Here is a 19,138-nt window from a genome sequence, read left to right as displayed (position 1 = left end):
GTTTTGTTGCAGTTTTTGTGCTCATCAGCAAGGTGAAACGGAGTATTTCTGAACTCTCTAAAATTATCCTGGATGGCATTGTGAATATTATTTTCTTTTATATTTAGCATATGTAGTATATTTAGTAAAGAGATGGTCTTTTCCTTGCTTCAAGTAAAATCTAGCCATATTTCTTCAAATTATTACTTAAGGAAGAAAGAAGAGACGTGGTACAGAGAAGAAACAGATTTGCAGTCATTTGCAGTTGAGGGTCTCTACTGACTTGAAATAAAGTTTTGTGACAAAAAGAATGATTAAGCTTAGCTGTAAAAAAATCCCTATGAAGTATTTAAACTCCTGTTTATCCTCTTGAAAATATTTTTTGTCTTTTTGGCACTTTGAGCTGCATTTTCTTTCTGACTTGCCTTTATGTGCACAAGCATTCCAGAATACAAGTATATAATATAAGCGTAGTACTATGTCATACAACACGTACAGATACGATGTATGTAAATCATGGACAACCTCTCCATGGCACAAGTGAAACTATCCGAGGACATGTAACTAATTGGCATCAATATGGACACAGAACACTGTGAAGGATTTTTAAAACACACCTCTTCAGGCTTGATCTGGTTAATATCAAAATAGATACTATTGTACAACAGTCTTAGCAGTTCAGCAGATATTGTTCAGGTTTTTGGTTGTTTTTTTTTTTAATTTTAGAAAAATTCTAGTTCAAACAGGTTAATATAATAGTACATTTTGTAAAGGACCCTGTTTAGGTTTTGTGAGATTTTTTTTTTCACTTTACTTACATGGATGTTTTCAGCAAGAGTTCTGAGAAGACTCTTCTCAGTACAGAATACGTGCTGTGCCTCTCCTAACTGCTTTTTCATTCTGCATCATCCTGCCCATTTAGCTTTGTAGCCCTCAGCTTCCGCCTTTACATGTGGCTCATTTTTAACTGTTTGAAATCATCCTTAAAGTGATTAAGGTTTGACTCTTACCTGAGTTTAAAGATAGACATTTAAAAAACAAAACCAAAACAAAACCAAACCAGAACAAAAGTGTGTGTTTTCTAGTATATTGCAAGCTGGGAAGGTGGACTAGTCAGGAGAATCTTGTCTCCTAATCCTATCCCATTTCTTTCGTCAGCTGTGGACTGCACAGGAGGAGGAAGAGTGTAATGGGCTAGGCAGAGGAGCTGATCCCTTGGGGAAAGGTGTCAGAGGAGGTTTGCTTGGAATTTTCTGGTGCTTTTCTGAAAGCAGACTGCTGTTCTCTAGCAACATGGAGTAAATGTTTTTTGTCTTTTGTCTTTCGTTCTTTCCGAACTAAACTTAGGTGTTACTGTGGTTTTGGTTGTGTGCTGTTTCCTGTTCCATGATAATGCTGATGCATCTTCCCTACTCTAGTCTTTATCTGCATTTTACCCTTGTGTTATGTTACTGCAACCTTCATTCATCTCCCCTCAACCCAAAATTGTACAGTGTGAGAGATTAAAAGCAGCTTTGATGTGCTGCACTAAAAATGCTGTAAGCCAAACAATACGTTCTTCAACTGTTTAAAAAAAACCCTAAACTTTGTTCTTAATAAAACCATGTTATCTCTTGTAACATTGAGAACTGCAGCATCTTATTAGCATATAATTGTTTGTCAAAAATTGAGAATTATAAAAATATCAGAGTATAATCTGTAGCTTTCACTTGGAGCAACATTAAATGAAAGCGTAAGACTTCACAAAATCCTGCTTAAAGTTTTAATGAAATTATTACATAAATTACATTAGCATTTTAACAAATGACAGGCTGATCTGACATTTGTTAGGTATGAACAATAGCATAGAAACATATCCTGCAAGTATTGCTTCAGTAGTATCATACCAGATAATGAGAAAGCAACACTTCAGTATTTGAGACAGTTTGGATCTTGGACAAATGTTACTGTTTACTTACCATGACAGATCTGTTTTTTATGAGATCTCCCTTAGTAAAAGCTGAGACAAATTATTAGTATGTGTACACCCTGCTTGGTTTTCCTCTTTTTTTTCTTTCTTATTGTGTCCTGCTATGGAAAGTTAGCAAAGGATGTGTGAAGGAAGATAGCCCCATTTGAGATCTGGTGGTATGCAACAATTAAAGGCTTATCAGGTGGTTGTAGGTGTGAGTAGTGTTGTTTGTGTTGATACCTAATGTTGTGTAAGGTGGTACATGCAACACAGTGATATTTCTTTATTTTTTGTATAAAACTTGGGAGTGGCGTTGTTTTGCCTAAGGTGTTTTTTTTTGTTGTTGTTTTAGCTTTCCGTTTTTATTTTGCCCGCAAGATAAATGCTGTTTAAAATAATGTGGAATGGGGATTTCTGGGCTTTGTAGTGCTGCTTAAACCTAGGTGGTGGAGGACGATGCTTCAAATAGACCTGCTTAATAAATTGTCAAATAAATTTTGAAGACTGATTTCTCAAGAAATAAGCTTGAGTTTTGACTCCCTACCCTGTATCAGACACCTGCTTTATTCTTAAACATGCTGAGCAGTCAGACTATCACTGAGGTCTGATGAAACATTTTGGTACCAGGCATGTTTAGCAAATCCTGTTGGGTGCTAAACAGGGATGCCAGAACTAAATGTCAGCCAGCTGTGAATAATATGCATGATAACACAAACGTCCCTATTTGTGTCAGACTCCAAAAATGATGAATATGAAATGTATAATATGTAAAAAGCATTATCTCAATCTTTCTAAGAAGTTCTGTGGTTGAGGATATACTGGTGTCAAATCTCAATCTTTTTAAGAAGTTCTATGGTTGAGGATATACTGGTGTTAAGAACCAGATCCTCTCCTTTTTTTTTTTTTTAAAAATAATGTTTATTTATATTATCTGACTTTGTTTCTGCTTTGTGTCTATTTTAGAGTATTTTTTAAAATTATGCTTATCTGGAAAACATACAGTTTCTCTTCAGTTTTGCCATTGTCATGAGTTTTTTACTCCTTTTACACATCAGCATAAGAGCCAGTGTAGTTTTCTGCAGTGCCAGCGTGCACACTTTCTTCCATACACAGTGATGCAGGTGATTTAGGGTTTGAGATGGAGATGTTTGTTTAAAGCTGTAGCTTTTAGTTCTGAAATCTTTCCTGAGGTTTCAGGGAATGTCTGAAAATAATCAGTAAACAGAGTACCATAGACTTTTTTATGTTTACAGCAGCAAGAGGAGAAAACGGATGTACAGAATAAATCAGCTTTTGAGAGTAAGAGGCTAAGAGTTTGAGTTTGTGCAATGTTAGGTGTGTTCTGTGTGCAGGTTTGATTTTGAATTTGACACTGCCCCTTTAGTCTTAAGACTAAAACTGTCACTTTGAGCTGTGCTGTTGATTATCTTCCTGCATTATTATTAATTTAGTGGTGGGGTGAAAATAGAAGGTAGAGAGGAATCCAGAGGCTGCTAAGCCAAAAAAAATATAACTTGGCACTAGCAAATCTATTTTACTGCTTAATATAAGAGTCTGTGTTCATAGTAAAATTATTTGATGTTTTGGGAGACAGGAGGCAAGAAAGGGGGAATGGATATTTACATTTAGCTGCTAGTCCTTTTAGTCTTTTCAGTCTCTACTCTAGCTAAATTCCTGCATTTGTAATTAGGGTTGAGTACTCAAGAGCCCAACGATGATGGTTATGGCTGTAACACTCAGCAATCCACACCTTGGTTTTGCACTGTCGGGAATGACTGATTTAGGACCCAGCTTACACCAAGCACAGAATTTTACAGCAACGTGAAGAGGCATGAATGAGCTTTATACTTGGATAAATCGGACGTCTCTGTGTCGTGTCCTGACAAGTAGCATGAGCAGAGCAGGGAGCTCACATACCTTTCTTGGAGGGCTCTCATTCTTCCTGCCTTGTCTCCCAAACCTCTGAGCAAGTACCTTTGTCCCATTGCTTTCCAAAGTGTGCTTTTGTTTACCTCCTTACGGGTTACTCTGGATATGTTATTTTCTCTTTGTGACTTTTTTCCAGCTTCTCTTCTCCTCCGGGATGAGGGAGTTGAGGGCATCAGTTGCCCTGCAAGGATGCTGCCTTGTTTCTTCCAGCAGCTGAAGCCCAGCAGACAGAATATCTTTGGGAGCGGCCTGGTTCCTGCCTCCCAGCCTGTTTGAGCTTCTGCGCATGGCATCCTGCTCGGCTGGCCACACATCCGTGAAATGCTCCAGCCTTGGAGGAAATAATCCTTCCCCACACCTTTTTTTTTTTTTTTTTTTTTTTTGTTGTTGTTGTTCCCACTACCAACCCTAGTGTGGTAATGTTTACACAACCATCGAACTGTTCGTGAATGTTCCCTATTTGTACACTAGGATTTTTCTAAATGTTTGCCTCGCTCTAAAATGGAATTTTAAAAATAATTGTAAAAGCTTTAAGCCATGTAGTAAGATGGCCCTATAAAACTCATGGCAGAATAGATGGAACAAAAACAAAAGATGAAAGGTACGGCCCTCCTAATTGAGAAGGGATCACGGAGAAAGAAATTTAGACTTCTGCAAGACCAGTGGCTTGTGACAGAACAAGAGCTAAACCTAGGTATTATTTCTCAGCCAATATTCAGAAATGTTATATATTCATTACTTCCATATATCACTTTTTAAGATCTAAGTAGGAAAAAAAGCATAGTAAATCATTAAAATGTTAAGTAAAATTACTTTCAGTTTCTAACATCAGAGGTTTTCTCACCAGTAGAAGAGAGCACTAAACAAAAGTAATAGTTTCTGTCTTTTTTTTCTGTATATGCCCTTTTGGTTTTTTTTATTGACTTAGATATGATTTTGGTTATGTTGTTTCCCCTTCCATTAACATATGCTTCTCGGGGGTCTTTACTACTATTTTAATTGTTTACATATTTTCTGTTGAATACACAAATTCCTATAAACTTCAGCTCTTTCACATTAGATCAATAAAAACGTCTAATATTACTTGTCCTAATTGTTATATTCTGTTCCAGTATTCGGTTAGGGTGAAGACTATCCCTGTCAACAAGGAACAATGTATGGTATTGGTGGTGCTGTTCCCACACTTGAATCCTTTGTGTCTGGATGGAGTATTTGGGGTTGTGTATACAAGAGGGTATTTTGCAAATTGGAGAGAATACCTTTGTAAAACCACAGGTTACTGGTTAATGGAAGATCTACCTTTCAGGTGACTGCAAAAGTAACAGAATAGCAAAGGTGGCTTTACCTTCCTCTTCTTTTTCTTTCCCATCAGTCTTCTACAAATCATACCTCCCATGAGGTCCAGAACAACGTGTTTCTTTTATTAAGCCTGACTTTCTGTACTTCGATCCCAATTGCACTGTTGCAGCCACTAGTTCATGCTTGTACGTTTGTGCGGATTCTTGTGAGACTTGAGCTTAGGACCCACCTTGTTTCAGTGTTTGACTAACATGCTAATTTTGCAGTCTCTTCTAATACCATGTTTTAATTGCTTGGTATCTTCTTCTTCCAAAGAACTTCTGTAGTTCTTTGTGGGTGAGCTAGTACTGATATTTTATAACAGGAAATCTGTATAGAAAAAATGCCACTATTCTTAAATTTCCTTCTTCAAGGGATTTGTAACTGAAACGTGGTAAGGTTCATCTAGGTTATACATTTATAAGAATTTGTTCTGCTTATTTGTTACAGGTTTTTGGGTGTGTGTTTCAGGTTTTTTGGAGTTCTGATTTGTTTGGGTTTTTCTTTTTGTGGGTGTTTGCTTTTTATTTGGTTCTTTGTTAGCAAATATTCCTTACCTAGCCTAGTATCCATCCATTGAAATGGAAGCTGATAATAATTTGTTAAAATTTATCCTCCTTATTGCTTTTATTGCTGCTTTTAGAGATTTTCTTTTAATTGATGTTCTTAATGATGCTTGTACATTTTAAAAAAGTAAACAAGATTAGCGCTATTTATTCTAAAACCGACATCCATTTGTGCAAATTATTTTTAATGTGCTTTTGTGTACCTCCTACGCTCAAAATCTGTCACTGCTTTTGATTTTTTTAAAACTAATAAACAGTTTTGCTTTCACTTTGTTTCCACATTTTGCATCTTTCTTGAAACATCTGCTTTTGCATTTTGCAGGTGTGTGTGTTTACAGTATATGTAATTGTATAAGTTAATTTTTTTGTTGTTTTAAAGTGGTCTTTCTAGACTATTTTCTGCACCAAGATTCTGTAACACGATCAACTCCATGATTATTGCCTGACTAGTCAACCTAAAATCTAAAATGGTTTAAAGCTTGCAGGCCACTATCTGCTTTACAAACAAATAATCTGCTCATGGTTCGGTTTTTTTACGTACTTTTTATACTTCACTGTATGTTAATGTATGTCTCTGCAATCCCAACACACCAGTGTTTCTCTACACCAGTGTTTCTTTGGTTTGTTTTTGTTTTTGGGGGTTTTGGGGTTTTTTTTTTTGTGTGCTTGGGGTTTTTAACCCCCTTCCTTTAGCAGTGATTTCTTCTGGTCATGGCAGTCTGCTGTGGCACTCTGGATCAGTGACATTCTCCTGACATTACTTGTCAACCACCATACGCTTTCAATAATCCCATTTTGAATGGAAAATCCTATAAAATGTTTCTGCAGGCTTCTTACCATAGCAAACCACTGACTGTCTACAGTTGCTCAGGAGCTAATAGTTGAGAGTAGTACATTTGAGTAGATAATTGTTCTCTAGTTCCATTTATTTTCTTTTGAAGATTTTTGTTGCAAGGTGACTCTTAATTCTCTTTGTTTCCCTGCTTGTCTGTATCTAATTGAGGAGATCTCAAAGGCATAAATCATTTTCATTTTAAGCTGATTGCCTGTAGCCTTTTTTTCCTTTGAAAACGTTTTCCTTCTCCTTGAACATCCTGTTTGTTTAGCAGTAGTCCATAACTTCGAGTAGCTTGTGTCTGAGGGTAGATGAGCGATGTAAAAATGGTTGTAAACAAATTCATACTTTGTTGTAGGTTACTGTAAAATTTTAGACGATGGAGTATTTTGTTTTGTTTTTAAAACAGATTGACTCTTCTGTAGAGTTGGCATGGGAGATGAAAAACATTCGTATTCCTATACCCTGAGCATTTGAGGACTATATTCTAAAGAAAATCAGGGTTGAACCCTCAACGGTGTTTGAAGGGAGGGAGCTTGACTTGATTTTACGGTATGATGTAGTAACACGCAAAGCAATAGAGATCATGCTTAGATGTTTGAAAGAAAACGGGGAGAAAAACCCCACTAAACATGCAAAATCTTCTAAGGGGCATCCAGCTTTGGGGATTTCCCAGGAAGCGATCTAGCAGCCCTGACAAGTCCCCTTTGAGAGTCTCAGCTTTTCTGCATTCCTAGAAGGCAGCAACAAAGCCCAGAAAAATACGTATTATGTAGCCAGAGAGCTGTAACAGCCGTAAAGTGGGAAAGATATAATTAAAGTTTTCTTGTCTTAAACTCAAGCATAAGTACACTAAAATACTGTAAATGGCCACAGTATATAAGCAGTCCATAACACTGCTAATAGCATAACCGTCCTAACGGCATGAAAGCATTTTAAATCACAGCTGAGCATAAATACAGAAATAATACGTAGCTGCAAAGAGAGACCTATGTTTAATCGCGTCAATAGGGGACAGAAAAAACATGTGAATTGACAGTTCAAGTAGTAAAATCTGCAAGCAAAACCGAAGGATACAGAATAAAGTAGGAAGGATTTCTCACGGAACAAGAACAGTTTCTGGTCCTAAAGAATGGTAAATAACGTCAGGAGCAGATGAGGCTGCTTCCTACACCGTTTTTTGGTGGAGGAGATTAGGAGCATTAAAAACACCCAGGAGAAAGAGGGAAGAAGCCTTACCACCGCGGTTCCTGCTTCAGAGCCCAAATAGTTGTCTCTCCTGTTCACCTCAAGTTGGCAAGTAGAACCAGCCAGGACCATAGCCATCAGGTTAACTGGGAGGTGTCAGCTCGGTGGTATTGTGTACTTAAAGCTAATTTAGCATAAGATGATTAGGGCCTAACTGTTTGAATGTGTAGTGGTAATGGCTGATAATGATTATGAACTTAACCATTGGCAATGTGTATTGTTAATGAATGTCAATCAATTTAAGCATCGTTATGAAGTTTGCTACTGGCCTTATTAATCAGGTTTCCAAATCTTCCCTGCATGGCTACCTGAAGCTTAGCTGTGTTAAGCAATAACTGCTTATCCGGACAGGGACAAATGAAGCATCTCCATGGACTTTTCTGTTCAAAGCCTAGAATTAGGTTTTGCGTAATTGAAAAACGACAGGAATTGCAGGCCAGGGATGTGATTGCCTGCTTTGAGGCAAAGAAATCATGCACAACTTCATCAGAACCCAATGCCAATGTATGCATGCTTTTTTGCGTGAATCTAGCTAGGAATCTGTAATGTGCTTACTCTAACTAATTTATGTTCTGTACACTCTGCATGGAGTCACTTGCTTTTGAGCCTTTCTATCCTGTGATACTAAGTCACAACAGCTTACTATAAATTCTTGCTTTTCCTGTTTGCAGTACAAGCTCCAAGTTCACATCAAAATAAAGATGAAAAAAAACTCTTAGATTGGTTTCTTTTAAAAATGTTGACAATCTCTCGTCCCAAATGCACGTTTCCGTATCATCAATGTGTGATGACTAGCCTGTATTTTATTCAGTTTTATACAGTGATGTTAATTTTAGTCTCTGCTGCCAGAGTTGTTCTGTGGAAACTACTGTGTAGTATGTTAAATTTAAGGTTTTCCTTTTTCTTCATGTCCCTCCCTTCATGAGAACTGATGTCCTTTGTGCTTGACCCTTATATCTTTTGGTGTCTGAAAAAGGTTGGGTTTTTTTTTTTTTTTTCTGAGAAGGAAAGAGAAAGGCAGAGCGCAAATACTAGAACTTTCACAGAAAGAAAATCAGTTACTGCTTTCCTCTTAGCATAAAATAGCTGCAGTAAGATCTGCAGATTTTTCCCTGCCCCTTCCCCTGCGCTGGGGGGGGGGGGGGGGGGGGGGGGGGAGTGGGGAGAAAGGCAAGTTATCACTTTGATAAGCTTTCCAGAAATCTGAAATCCACAGGAAAATAAGTGTTTCTGTAAACAGACCTCAGAGAAATATTAATTAAAATAGGTTACATAGCTAATATGACATTGGTCTTGATTCAGGGTGGGGGAGGCTTTGTGAATACAGTGTAGACTTTTTTAATGTGTCTTGTAGCTATGCTAATTCCACCCTTTGTCTACCGAAATACTTAACTGTGCTTGAGTAGCATGAAAATTGTGTGAGAAGTTTTTAAAAGAACCAATTCAAATGTGTGTTTTGTCTTCAGCTGGGGAGAGACAGTCCCATGAAATCCAGTTCATTGGAGTGCGTAGTGTAGCATCACCTGTGTAGCCCGGAAAATGTTTATTGTCTTGAATGGAGGTACTAATTAACTACATTGATGACATGAGAGTAAGTGAGAGAGGCTCTGGCAAAATTTAGAATTCTAATAGGACTGTAGTAAAGGGGGGTGGGGGGAAGTCGCTGACATGCAGATGGCTTGTTTGTGTGAGGCTGTTGAGGTGTCCTGGTTTTTGACCCTGTTGTTGCCCTGTGACTTCTATGCAGCTATACTTAAAAAAAATCTACTCTTTGTACTGGAATTGGTGGTGGGGGAAATCTCTGCCCACGAGAGAAATGAGCTATGAGTGTAAATGGGCTTTCTAGTATAACCCTTCGGTGTGTGAGGAACTTGAGCCGGCAGTGCCGCACGTTGGGCACCAGCGTGTACGTACAGCTGTACGTGTCTTTGGTTCTGGGTGATGATGTTAGGCTCTTGGGAGACCTCAGTTTATGTATGGCATTTGCATAGCCCAGATATCCTGAATTAAGCATTTCCATTTTTAATCATGAAACTCTACAAGTAGCTTGTTTCTATAGTATGGTGTTGTCTGGGAGTGTTGTGGCATAAATATAACCATGATGGTCAGAGGAATAGAGATGAGCGTGACCATGCTGGATACCCTTACAGAGGTTTTCTCGTGAAATGTATTTTTAGACACTGCTGTCAGTAATGAAGGGCTCACATGTACAGGAGTATAACTTAACATTTGGTTTTAAGTACATATTTCTGTGCTAATATGATTAGATGTCTCCTTGTCTTCATATATATCTATAGATACCTATATAGTATATGTTTGTATATATATGTGTGTATGTATGATCATGCAGTGGGTGAATTAGGATGAGGCATAGGTATGTCCAAGCAAATACAAAAGTGATGCTTGGACTCCAGATTTTGTTAAAGCTGAACTAGAGCTGCATGTGGATATGTATTTGGCCACACAAATGTATTGAGTCTATGTTGGGTTTTTTTCTTTCTTTCAGTCATACGCTGAATTCTTTTCACTTTAAAGGAAAAAAACCCTCCAACCCTACAGAACATTTAGTGCATGTTTTCAGTTCATTTTTACTGTAGCTATTTAAAGTGGGTTAGTCAACTTTGTCTCCTGATTATTATTTGTTTTTGTAATTTCTAGATGGTGCAGAAGAGCCACAGTTGCCCAATCAAGATGAACAGAATGGCTTCCTTCAACAAGAAAATAGAACATTCATTTTTTAGGATTATGTCTACAACATGAAGCGTTTAACAGTAGCTGTCTTTGAGAACATTCATCTATGACCTGAAATGTCCTGATCCTGGGGAAAAATGATATTCCATTAATTAAGTCTATAATTTTTAAATGCATTGTTATGACTAATCATATTTGCTTATGCACAACACAGATACAGAATTGATAAACCAGACTTTATTTTAACACATACGCACATTTGTGTTTGTGCATTCAGTATACAAGATACATCATTTTAATCAAATTTTAAATAATCTTTTAAATTATCTATATTTATTAATAAATGAAGACTTGGCAAGAAGAATTTGTCATCCATGGACGAGAGTAAAGCAGATTCCCCCAGAATGGATGGTAGTTTTGTACTGGGTAAAATCAATAACTTAAAAGCAGAGCCAGAGGAAGACGGCATTAACTGTACTCTAGAAAGAATGGATATAAAGACGGAACAAGATGATTTCAAACATGCGGACAGCAGTGATGAACAGGAAGACAAAGAAAAGAACTTCATTACGAACAACGCTGGCAAATATTTATCTACAGAAAACGAAGATGATTATGGATCTCTTTTTTCTCAGTATAGTAGTACGCTGTATGATGTAGCAATGGAAGCTGTGACACAGAGCCTCCTTTCTAGCAGAAACATAAGCTCCAGAAAAAAGTCACCTGCTTGGAACCATTTTTTTATATCTCCTAGAGATAGCACTAAAGCAATATGTATGTACTGTATGAAAGAATTCAGCAGGGGTAAAAATGAAAAGGACCTGAGTACAAGTTGTCTCATGAGACATGTGAGGAGAGCCCATCCTACTGTACTAATTCAAGAAAATGGAAGTATGCCAGGTATATCCTCCTTTTCTTCACCTACGTTGTTACTGCCACCTCAGCCCGCAGATGTTGGAGATCTGAGTTCCATGTTATCCCCCATAAAACTAGTCAAGAAAATGGCTTCTAAAATACCATCTCCAGATCGAATAATTGAAGAATCTGTTTCTATTGTTTCTACTGAAGAAATATCAGATCTTTCAGTTTCTGAAAAGTGCAACAAAGAAGAAGTCATTGTTGGGTCATCTCCACAGCTACCCAACAACCAGTATGATGACACTGTAGAGAATGTAGCAGAAAAAACTGTTGTAATTCCAAAGAGCACATCAGGTTCCAGAAGGAGATCTGCTGTCTGGAAGCACTTTTATTTGTCACCTCTAGATAATTCTAAAGCTGTTTGCATCCACTGCATGAATGAGTTCAGTAGAGGAAAAAATGGAAAAGACCTGGGAACAAGTTGTTTAATAAGACACATGTGGAGAGCCCATCGTTCCATTGTCCTGCAAGAGAATGGGGGTGGTACCAGCATACCACCTCTCTACACTGCACCTCCAACTCTGTTGCCTTCTTTACTGCCCTCGGATAGCGATCTGAATTCTATGTCGTCCTCTCCTGGAAAACTAATGAAAGAATCAGCTTCTGTTTCTTCTTCTCCAGACAGAATCTCTGAGGAGATCCATACTAATCTCTCTTCTGGAGATGCTCTAGTGGAAGACTCAATGCTGTCGTCATCTGAAGATATAGGCGAAGTCTCCTTTGTTTCGTCTCCTGAGAAACAGTGCGAGGGATTAGGTCCACTAATATTTGAACCTACGGCTGTGTTTCAGCAAAATAAAAGGATTATGAAAAGACTTAAATCAGAAGTTTGGCACCACTTTTCACTGTCACCTGCAGACAGCCTAAAAGCAGTATGTAGATACTGCAGTTGTATGATAAGTCGTGGCAAGAAAGGAGATGTGGGCACAAGCTGTTTGATGAGACATCTATACAGACGCCATCCTGATGTTATCGGAAACCAAAAGAGCTTTCTTGACGTGAGTTTGGCGAATTCTCCTTATGCCACTTTGGCTTCTGCAGAATGTTCATCCTCAAAATTGACTGACTTGCCTACAATGGTTACACATGATAATCAAATAATATTTCCTGTTAATAGTAAGAAGACCTCAAAACTGTGGAATCACTTTTCGATTTGTTCTGCAGACTCAACAAAAGTAGTATGTATGCACTGTGGACGTACAATAAGTAGGGGGAAAAAGCCAACAAATCTGGGCACAAGTTGCCTTCTAAGACATCTGCAGCGGTTCCATAACAACGTGTTGAAAACAGATGTCTCTGAGCCAGTATTATCCTCATCTACGGATAATCACATGCCACTGAGCACAGAATTAATAGGATCCTCAAATTTTGATGAAACCAATGACAAGTTTTGTGACTCTCACCCAGTTGCCAAAAAAATCACAAGTCTTGTAGCCGAAATGATTGCACTTGACCTTCAGCCATATTCTTTTGTAGACAACATTGGCTTTAACAGGCTGCTTGAATATCTGCAACCTCAATATTCTTTACCTTCTCCATCTTACTTTTCTAGGACAGCAATTCCAGATATGTATGATAATGTAAAACAAATAATTATTTCACATCTTAAAGAAGCTGAAAGTGGAGTGATCCATTTTACATCTGGAATATGGATGAGCAACCAAACACGAGAATATCTAACCCTGACAGCTCACTGGGTAACATTTGAGTCTTCATTTCGACCACAGTGTGAGGATTACCATTGTTCAGCACTGTTAAATGTATCACAGATTGATTGCGACTACAACGGAATCAGTATTCAAAAGCAGTTAGAGTACTGGTGGGAAACATGGATTACTTCTGTTGGCCTTCAGATTGGGATTACCGTTACTGATAATCAGAGTATAGAGAAAACTTTAAATGAAGGTGATCATTCAAGTGTACAATGTTTTAGTCACACTGTTAACGTCATTGTAAATGAGGCTATTAAAAGCCAGAGAATGGTTCAGAATTTGCTTAGTATTGCAAGAAAGATCTGTGAACGCGTCCATCGCTCAGCAAAAGCAAAAGAGAAGTTGGCTGAGTTGCAGAAAGAGTATGAGTTGCCTCAGCACCAGCTAATACAAGATGTTCCATCAAAGTGGAATACATCATTTCATATGCTTGAACGTCTTATTGAACAGAAAAGAGCAATCGATGAAATGTCGATAGAGTGCAGCTTTCGGGAGCTAATAAGTTGTGACCAGTGGGAAGTCATGCAGTCGGTGTGTCATGCTCTCAAACCTTTTGAAGCCGCAAGCAGGGAGATGAGTACACACATGTCTACTCTAAGCCAAGTGATTCCAATGATCCATATACTTAATAGGAAAATAGAAATGCTATTTGAGGAAACAATGGGCATAGATACTATGCTGAAATCTTTGAAAGAAGCTATGGTGAGTAGATTGTCCTCCACGCTTCATGATCCAAGGTACATTTTTGCTACGCTTCTGGATCCCCGATACAAAACATCCTTATTTACAGAAGAGGAGGCTGAACAATATAAACAAGACTTAATCAGGGAGCTGGAAATAATGAGTTCTACCTCACATGATGATAAACCTGTTTCCAATGGCTGTGATACAGGTTCACCATCTACAAATTCATATGGGGAAGATAATCTCTGGTCACTCATGGGTGACATGAAGAAAACAAAAGACCTGAAAGAGAGAGCAAAGTTACCAGAGGAAATGGTGCTTTCTTACCTGGAGGAAGAAGTGCTTGAGCATAACTGTGATCCTCTAACTTACTGGAACTTTAAGAAGTCATCTTGGCCAGTACTGTCAAAATTGGCTGTCAGGTTCTTGGGTTGTCCACCAAGCATTGTTCCTTCAGAGAGATTGTTCAATACATCCAATGAAAGCAACAACTTTAGTCAGTCAAGGTTAATGATTGAACACTTTGAAAAGCTTATCTTTTTGAAAGTGAATCTTCCTTTAATATACTTCCAGTATTGAAACTAATGAACAAACTGCTAGACTAAATCTATTGTTGCTCACTGGATATTAACTATCTATAACTCGGATTTTTAAATTGCTCCAGTAGGGGCCATGTATGACATCTAATCAGTGACTATAATTCCAAATTTTAGTTTCAATTTTTTCAGCTTTCAATATGTCTACATGTGCCTTATTCATAGTACTTCAGGCCAGATATTGTATATATGTTTTTTAAAAGTTCACACTAGAGATAGCCTGTCTTGTCAAATTATACAAAATTATGTAGGTTTTAATCCATAATTGTAAATGAACTTTAAAAAAGCTCAGTCATTTGTTTTAATAGAATGGCAAAAAAAAAAAAAAAGATGTAAACAGTTCTATTCTGTAGTTTTTTATTCAATGACTATGTAAAAACCATAAACCAGGTACTGTATTTTAGTTGAACATTGCTTTAATTGCAACAAAACAGCTTTTGTAGTTGTCAAAAGAAAGCTGTACGTGGAAGATGGGGTTCCAGCCGTCTTTTTATCATGTGGTGTTTTTAACTGCAAGCCCTAAAGTACTTAAAGGATTAAGAAGAGTTATCAAGGAAGATGTGTTTACAGGAGACTATTGACTTAGTATCTGAAAATAAATCTTAAATTTGAGATGATATGGAATGTCAGTTACACAGCAATCGGTAGCAAAACCTCCCATTCTGGGTTCTCCTGTTCAGGTTTTACATTTTAACTAAACTACAGAAATATTCTGGGTATTTATAAAAGCTCTTTGGAAGTCTTATCAAAGTTTGTGAATTAATGCTTGTTATTTAATGCCATGTACAAAAAAAAGGCAAGAAACTTACCACAAAGATTTTAATGTCATTCTAAAGCCTTTTCTAATCTTTAGTGCATCAAAACTATAAGGTTCCCTATTGTAAAAATTGAGCCCTTACTCATAACGTAATTTCAATTGTGTAGAGCAGCCTGTCTTTAAAGCTCCTAGTACAGAAATAACTGATCTTCTGATTTTTCAGTAATAGCCTTATGGATATGGTGCACTGCTTAGAATTTTATGTAGTAGGGTTGATTCTTAACTGTTGGTGTCCATCAGGCAAATGGGATATAGAGCCTTCAAAACTTCAAAGAAGATGGAAATAAATAGCCAGGATTTTTATTTGAAAGGAATGTTCTCCATGTTTTAACTCTGGAAAGGTTAATTTTCTCATTTCAGTTTTCATTGGATACTTTTTGGGAAACAAGTCATCATTTGCCTATGACCCTTTAGAAAAGTTGTAGCTTTGTTAAAATACTGTACCTATGCCTAATCTAATTTTGCATTTACTATGTTTTAGTGTATTTATAAATGGTGAACTCAGTTTCTGAAATTAAACATTTTATTTGCAATTTTCTAGTGGTAGTCAACACTGCCTTTTATTTTCAGATGGATTTAAGACAACCATTAAATAAAAAATAATTGATACAATTGTCATCATAAATATACCACAGAACGTGCTATGTGAAAAGATTGATTTTCTGTTTAGCTCTTTGGACTTAAGCCTGGATTCTAGTTCTTTTCATTTCACTCAAGCTATTCAACCTCAGGAAAATTTGTTGAATTCTTTCACAGGTGGCTTTAGCTTCCATGTGCCATTTCTCTGAACATTTTATTGTTTCAGGTATTTTATTTGTTATTCCATTAGTTATGTTTACACCTGTATTATTTAAGTAAATTATTATATAGTGTACTTGGGGATAAAACTAATGCTGCATTTTGCCTCTAGTATTTTGAAAGGTAACCTTTAATTCCATCAACATCATGCTAGTCAGCAATTCTTTGTTCTTCTAGGGTTAGATGAGACCGGCACGTGTTTTTGCAGTAATAAAACAATTTGTTCTAGTTTATGTATAGTTGGAAGTAGGCGAGTTTGAAGCAGCTTATTGGGAAACATGTTTAAATGGTTACTGGTTAATTATTATCTCAATTTTTCCCTACATTTTAAATGTGAATATAACCTTGACCTTTGTAAAGGAGCCGTTTAATCTTTCCAAACCAGTAGAGGGGGAGGTAGAAGATGAAGACAATTTTTTCTTCTTCTCCCCACCCCCCCCCTTTTTAAGCAAGTCATAGAATTTTCACTTAAGGCTTGAATGTAAATACGGCCTTCAGCTTAAAGCGATGTAGAGCTACGTGATACTAGGAGGAGTGCTGGCAGTGAACAGGTTTTCCTGAAAATCCCAGTCCTCTGGAAACAAGGATCTGGACTCCTCTGAAGACAGTCTTTACTGTTGCTCCTGTGTAACTCTCGTGTGGAAGGTTGAAGCAATGGCATTTTGTAGCCCCCAGCTTGCATCTTACTTATATGGATAGTTAATTGTATACTCATGCTTTCTGTCAAAACTTTTCCTGAGAGCATGAGAACTCGTCACTTTTTTAAAGTAAAAGTTTATCGGTTAGTCTGCATTGTTTGTACCTGCCATTTCCTTTGTTTTGAAGGGCTTAGAGCTGAAGACCACAACTGTTTCAGTGTCAGCTTGGTTATAATAGGCTTGTGTTACAATTTTTTTAAAAGATATGCAGGCCCAAAGGGCCTTAAAATAAACCCACATAATTAATTCTTAAAAACTGAAATAAAAATAGAAGAGACTGAAAGCACAAAGTTGCTATTTTTCGGTTGTAAGCCTTGATCCATCTATGGGAGTTACAGGAGCATCTCCATCTTCAGTTCAGGCACTGCTGCTGCCCTTGAGAGAAGAATGACTTCAAAAGAAGGGCTGGAAGCTTTCACTGAAGTACTGAGGTAAGTGACTGCGTGGGCATGCTTTGTGTTGGGTTTACTTTATTATTTTTAATATAAATTCTTAGTGATTGCTAGAACTTTCGATTTTTCCAACCCTTCTCTTATTTCTCATGTATAGGAAACTCCTGTTTTTACATTACACTCTCTCAGGCAGCAATAAAGCACAAGCCGTGAACAGTGTGGGAGCTTTTATCAAGCTCAGTTTGTGCTGCACCAGGCCCTGTAGCAGCAGACAGTTCCCTAATGCATAATGATACGATGAACCTGCAACAATTATATTTATTTATACAGTATTTCAGTACCTTAGCAACTTTAGAAATAAATTTAATAGGCAGACTTTTTTTTTTCCCCTCAGCATAAAAAGTAAAGTGTAGATGGTACTAAAGAATATACTTCATGTCATCGTAAGAATCTTGCAGCTTTTGCTGAAGAGTAGGCAGGTGTAGCATCTAATTACACGCTGCAGCAAGAAATATTTTGTAGTACTAAAGGTAGGAAGGGGAAGAAGAAGAGATCCTCAACAGCCTTTTCACAGAATTCAAGTCTTGTGAAGGATCTGTAATGGAAAGTATGTATTGAGATCTACATTACGCTCCAGAAACCTGTGATGATGCTCCCCCCACACTGCCCCTTTCCACTTGGCCTCTTTCCCTACTCACCAAGTAAAAATGAAGGAAACTGTTTGACCACAGAATTTGGCCAGTGAGCATTTACTGGGAATACTCACAGCTTCTCCTTGCTCCCCAAGAGTAGCTTCTGAATTCACAAAGAACCGAAATCTCAGTCTAGAGCAGTTTACATTCCGGCATAAGGATGGGAATGATTAAATGTAGATATAGATGACAAGCTCAAAGTAGATGTTCACAGTTGTTGTGTGTCCCTCAAAGTAGTGTTTTTTTCCACCGCTAACAAGCTGGCATTTAGGTGTCTCCAAACACAGGGAAAATAAACATATAATTAGCAAATAACACTAATTACAGACTATTTAGATTTTATAAACTAAGCATTTTAGTCTTCCACAAATACATTTGTTCTTTGCCTTATTCTCTGACAGGAAAGTGATTCTTCACCTTCTCGGTTTCGTTGCAAAACTGACCCCAGAGCAGTTCATTTCATAAAGCGAGTGTGCCAGCCAGAAACAGAAACCACAGCCGTGTCCCCAGCCTGGGTATCCGCTTGTGTTCCAAGGGCTGGGTTGATGCTTAAGCAGCCCCTGCCTCTTTTCCTTCTCCCCGCTGTATGAACCACTTACTGCTTCCTATTTATTCATTTAAATGAGCAGTTATAAAGGAAAAGATTGACTCCATGTCAGGTATAATTCCTACCTTATACTTGACGTATCTGGACACAAGTCGAGCCTTGGTACAGAACCAAAGGCAGTTGCAGCTGAAATAAAGCAGAATTAGTGAGACTGGCCATGACAGTAACATGCAGAATTTCAGAAGTAGCACTGGCTGTCCTTGCTGTAATAAACGAAGGTCTGAAATGAACAACCAAAAGTAGTTGTAGTTGCTCACGTTTATCTGAAGAGCTGATCTAAAATGGGTAGTTACATACAAAACAGATCAGTTATATTTAGGAATCGTACATACTTAAAAAAACTGAAGAAAACCTTCATGGAGGTATTCTTTGTCATTTAACTTCAGAAATGTTTGCGAACACCCTTTTAATCTACTGTGCGTATGTCAAGCAGATAGCGGTACGTGTCATTTAAGACGAAGCTGAGACTATGTAACCAGCTAACTGAGAAGGCTGCGGCTAAACAGTCGTGCTTAGCCTGTGATAAACTCGGGTTGTGGTTTGGCTCTTGTACAAACGACTTCACTTTCTATTTGCAAAAGAAGGATCCTTCAGATGCTGAAGATGCAAGGAAAGCTCTCAGGGCTGGGAGTATTTAAGCACGAGCACAGGTATCAAAGTGAGGAAAGCAACACTATACTATGTGCA

General features: G+C 37.7%; 1 protein-coding gene and 1 long non-coding RNA gene across 6 annotated transcripts in view; one reads left to right on the top strand and one right to left on the bottom strand.

The window, feature by feature from the left end:
• The window catches only part of ZBED4 (zinc finger BED-type containing 4), a 25,952-nt gene extending 10,148 nt beyond the window's left edge, over window positions 1–15,804 (top strand). For 4 of the 5 annotated variants that reach the window (XM_080391456.1, XM_080391452.1, XM_080391453.1 and 1 more), the window contains one exon: window positions 10,505–15,804. In XM_080391456.1, coding sequence (XP_080247582.1) covers window positions 10,912–14,430 — 3,519 coding nt within the window. In that variant the 5' untranslated portion in view covers window positions 10,505–10,911 and the 3' untranslated portion in view covers window positions 14,431–15,804. The remainder of the gene's footprint in view (window positions 1–10,504) is intronic. The other variant, XM_080391455.1, reaches the window with a different exon arrangement.
• On the bottom strand, window positions 14,699–19,138 carry LOC308065457. Its single transcript, XR_013928775.1, has 2 exons — window positions 17,919–19,138; window positions 14,699–17,455 (listed from the first exon to the last, which is right to left on the bottom strand). It is a non-coding gene; the product is annotated as an uncharacterized lncRNA (long non-coding RNA).

Source organism: Falco punctatus, assembly GCF_963210335.1.
Source record: "Falco punctatus genome assembly, chromosome: 6".
Taxonomy (NCBI): Eukaryota; Metazoa; Chordata; class Aves; order Falconiformes; family Falconidae; genus Falco; species Falco punctatus.
The sequence above is the reverse complement of the archived record's forward strand: the minus strand, read 5'-3'. Positions and strand labels throughout refer to the sequence as shown.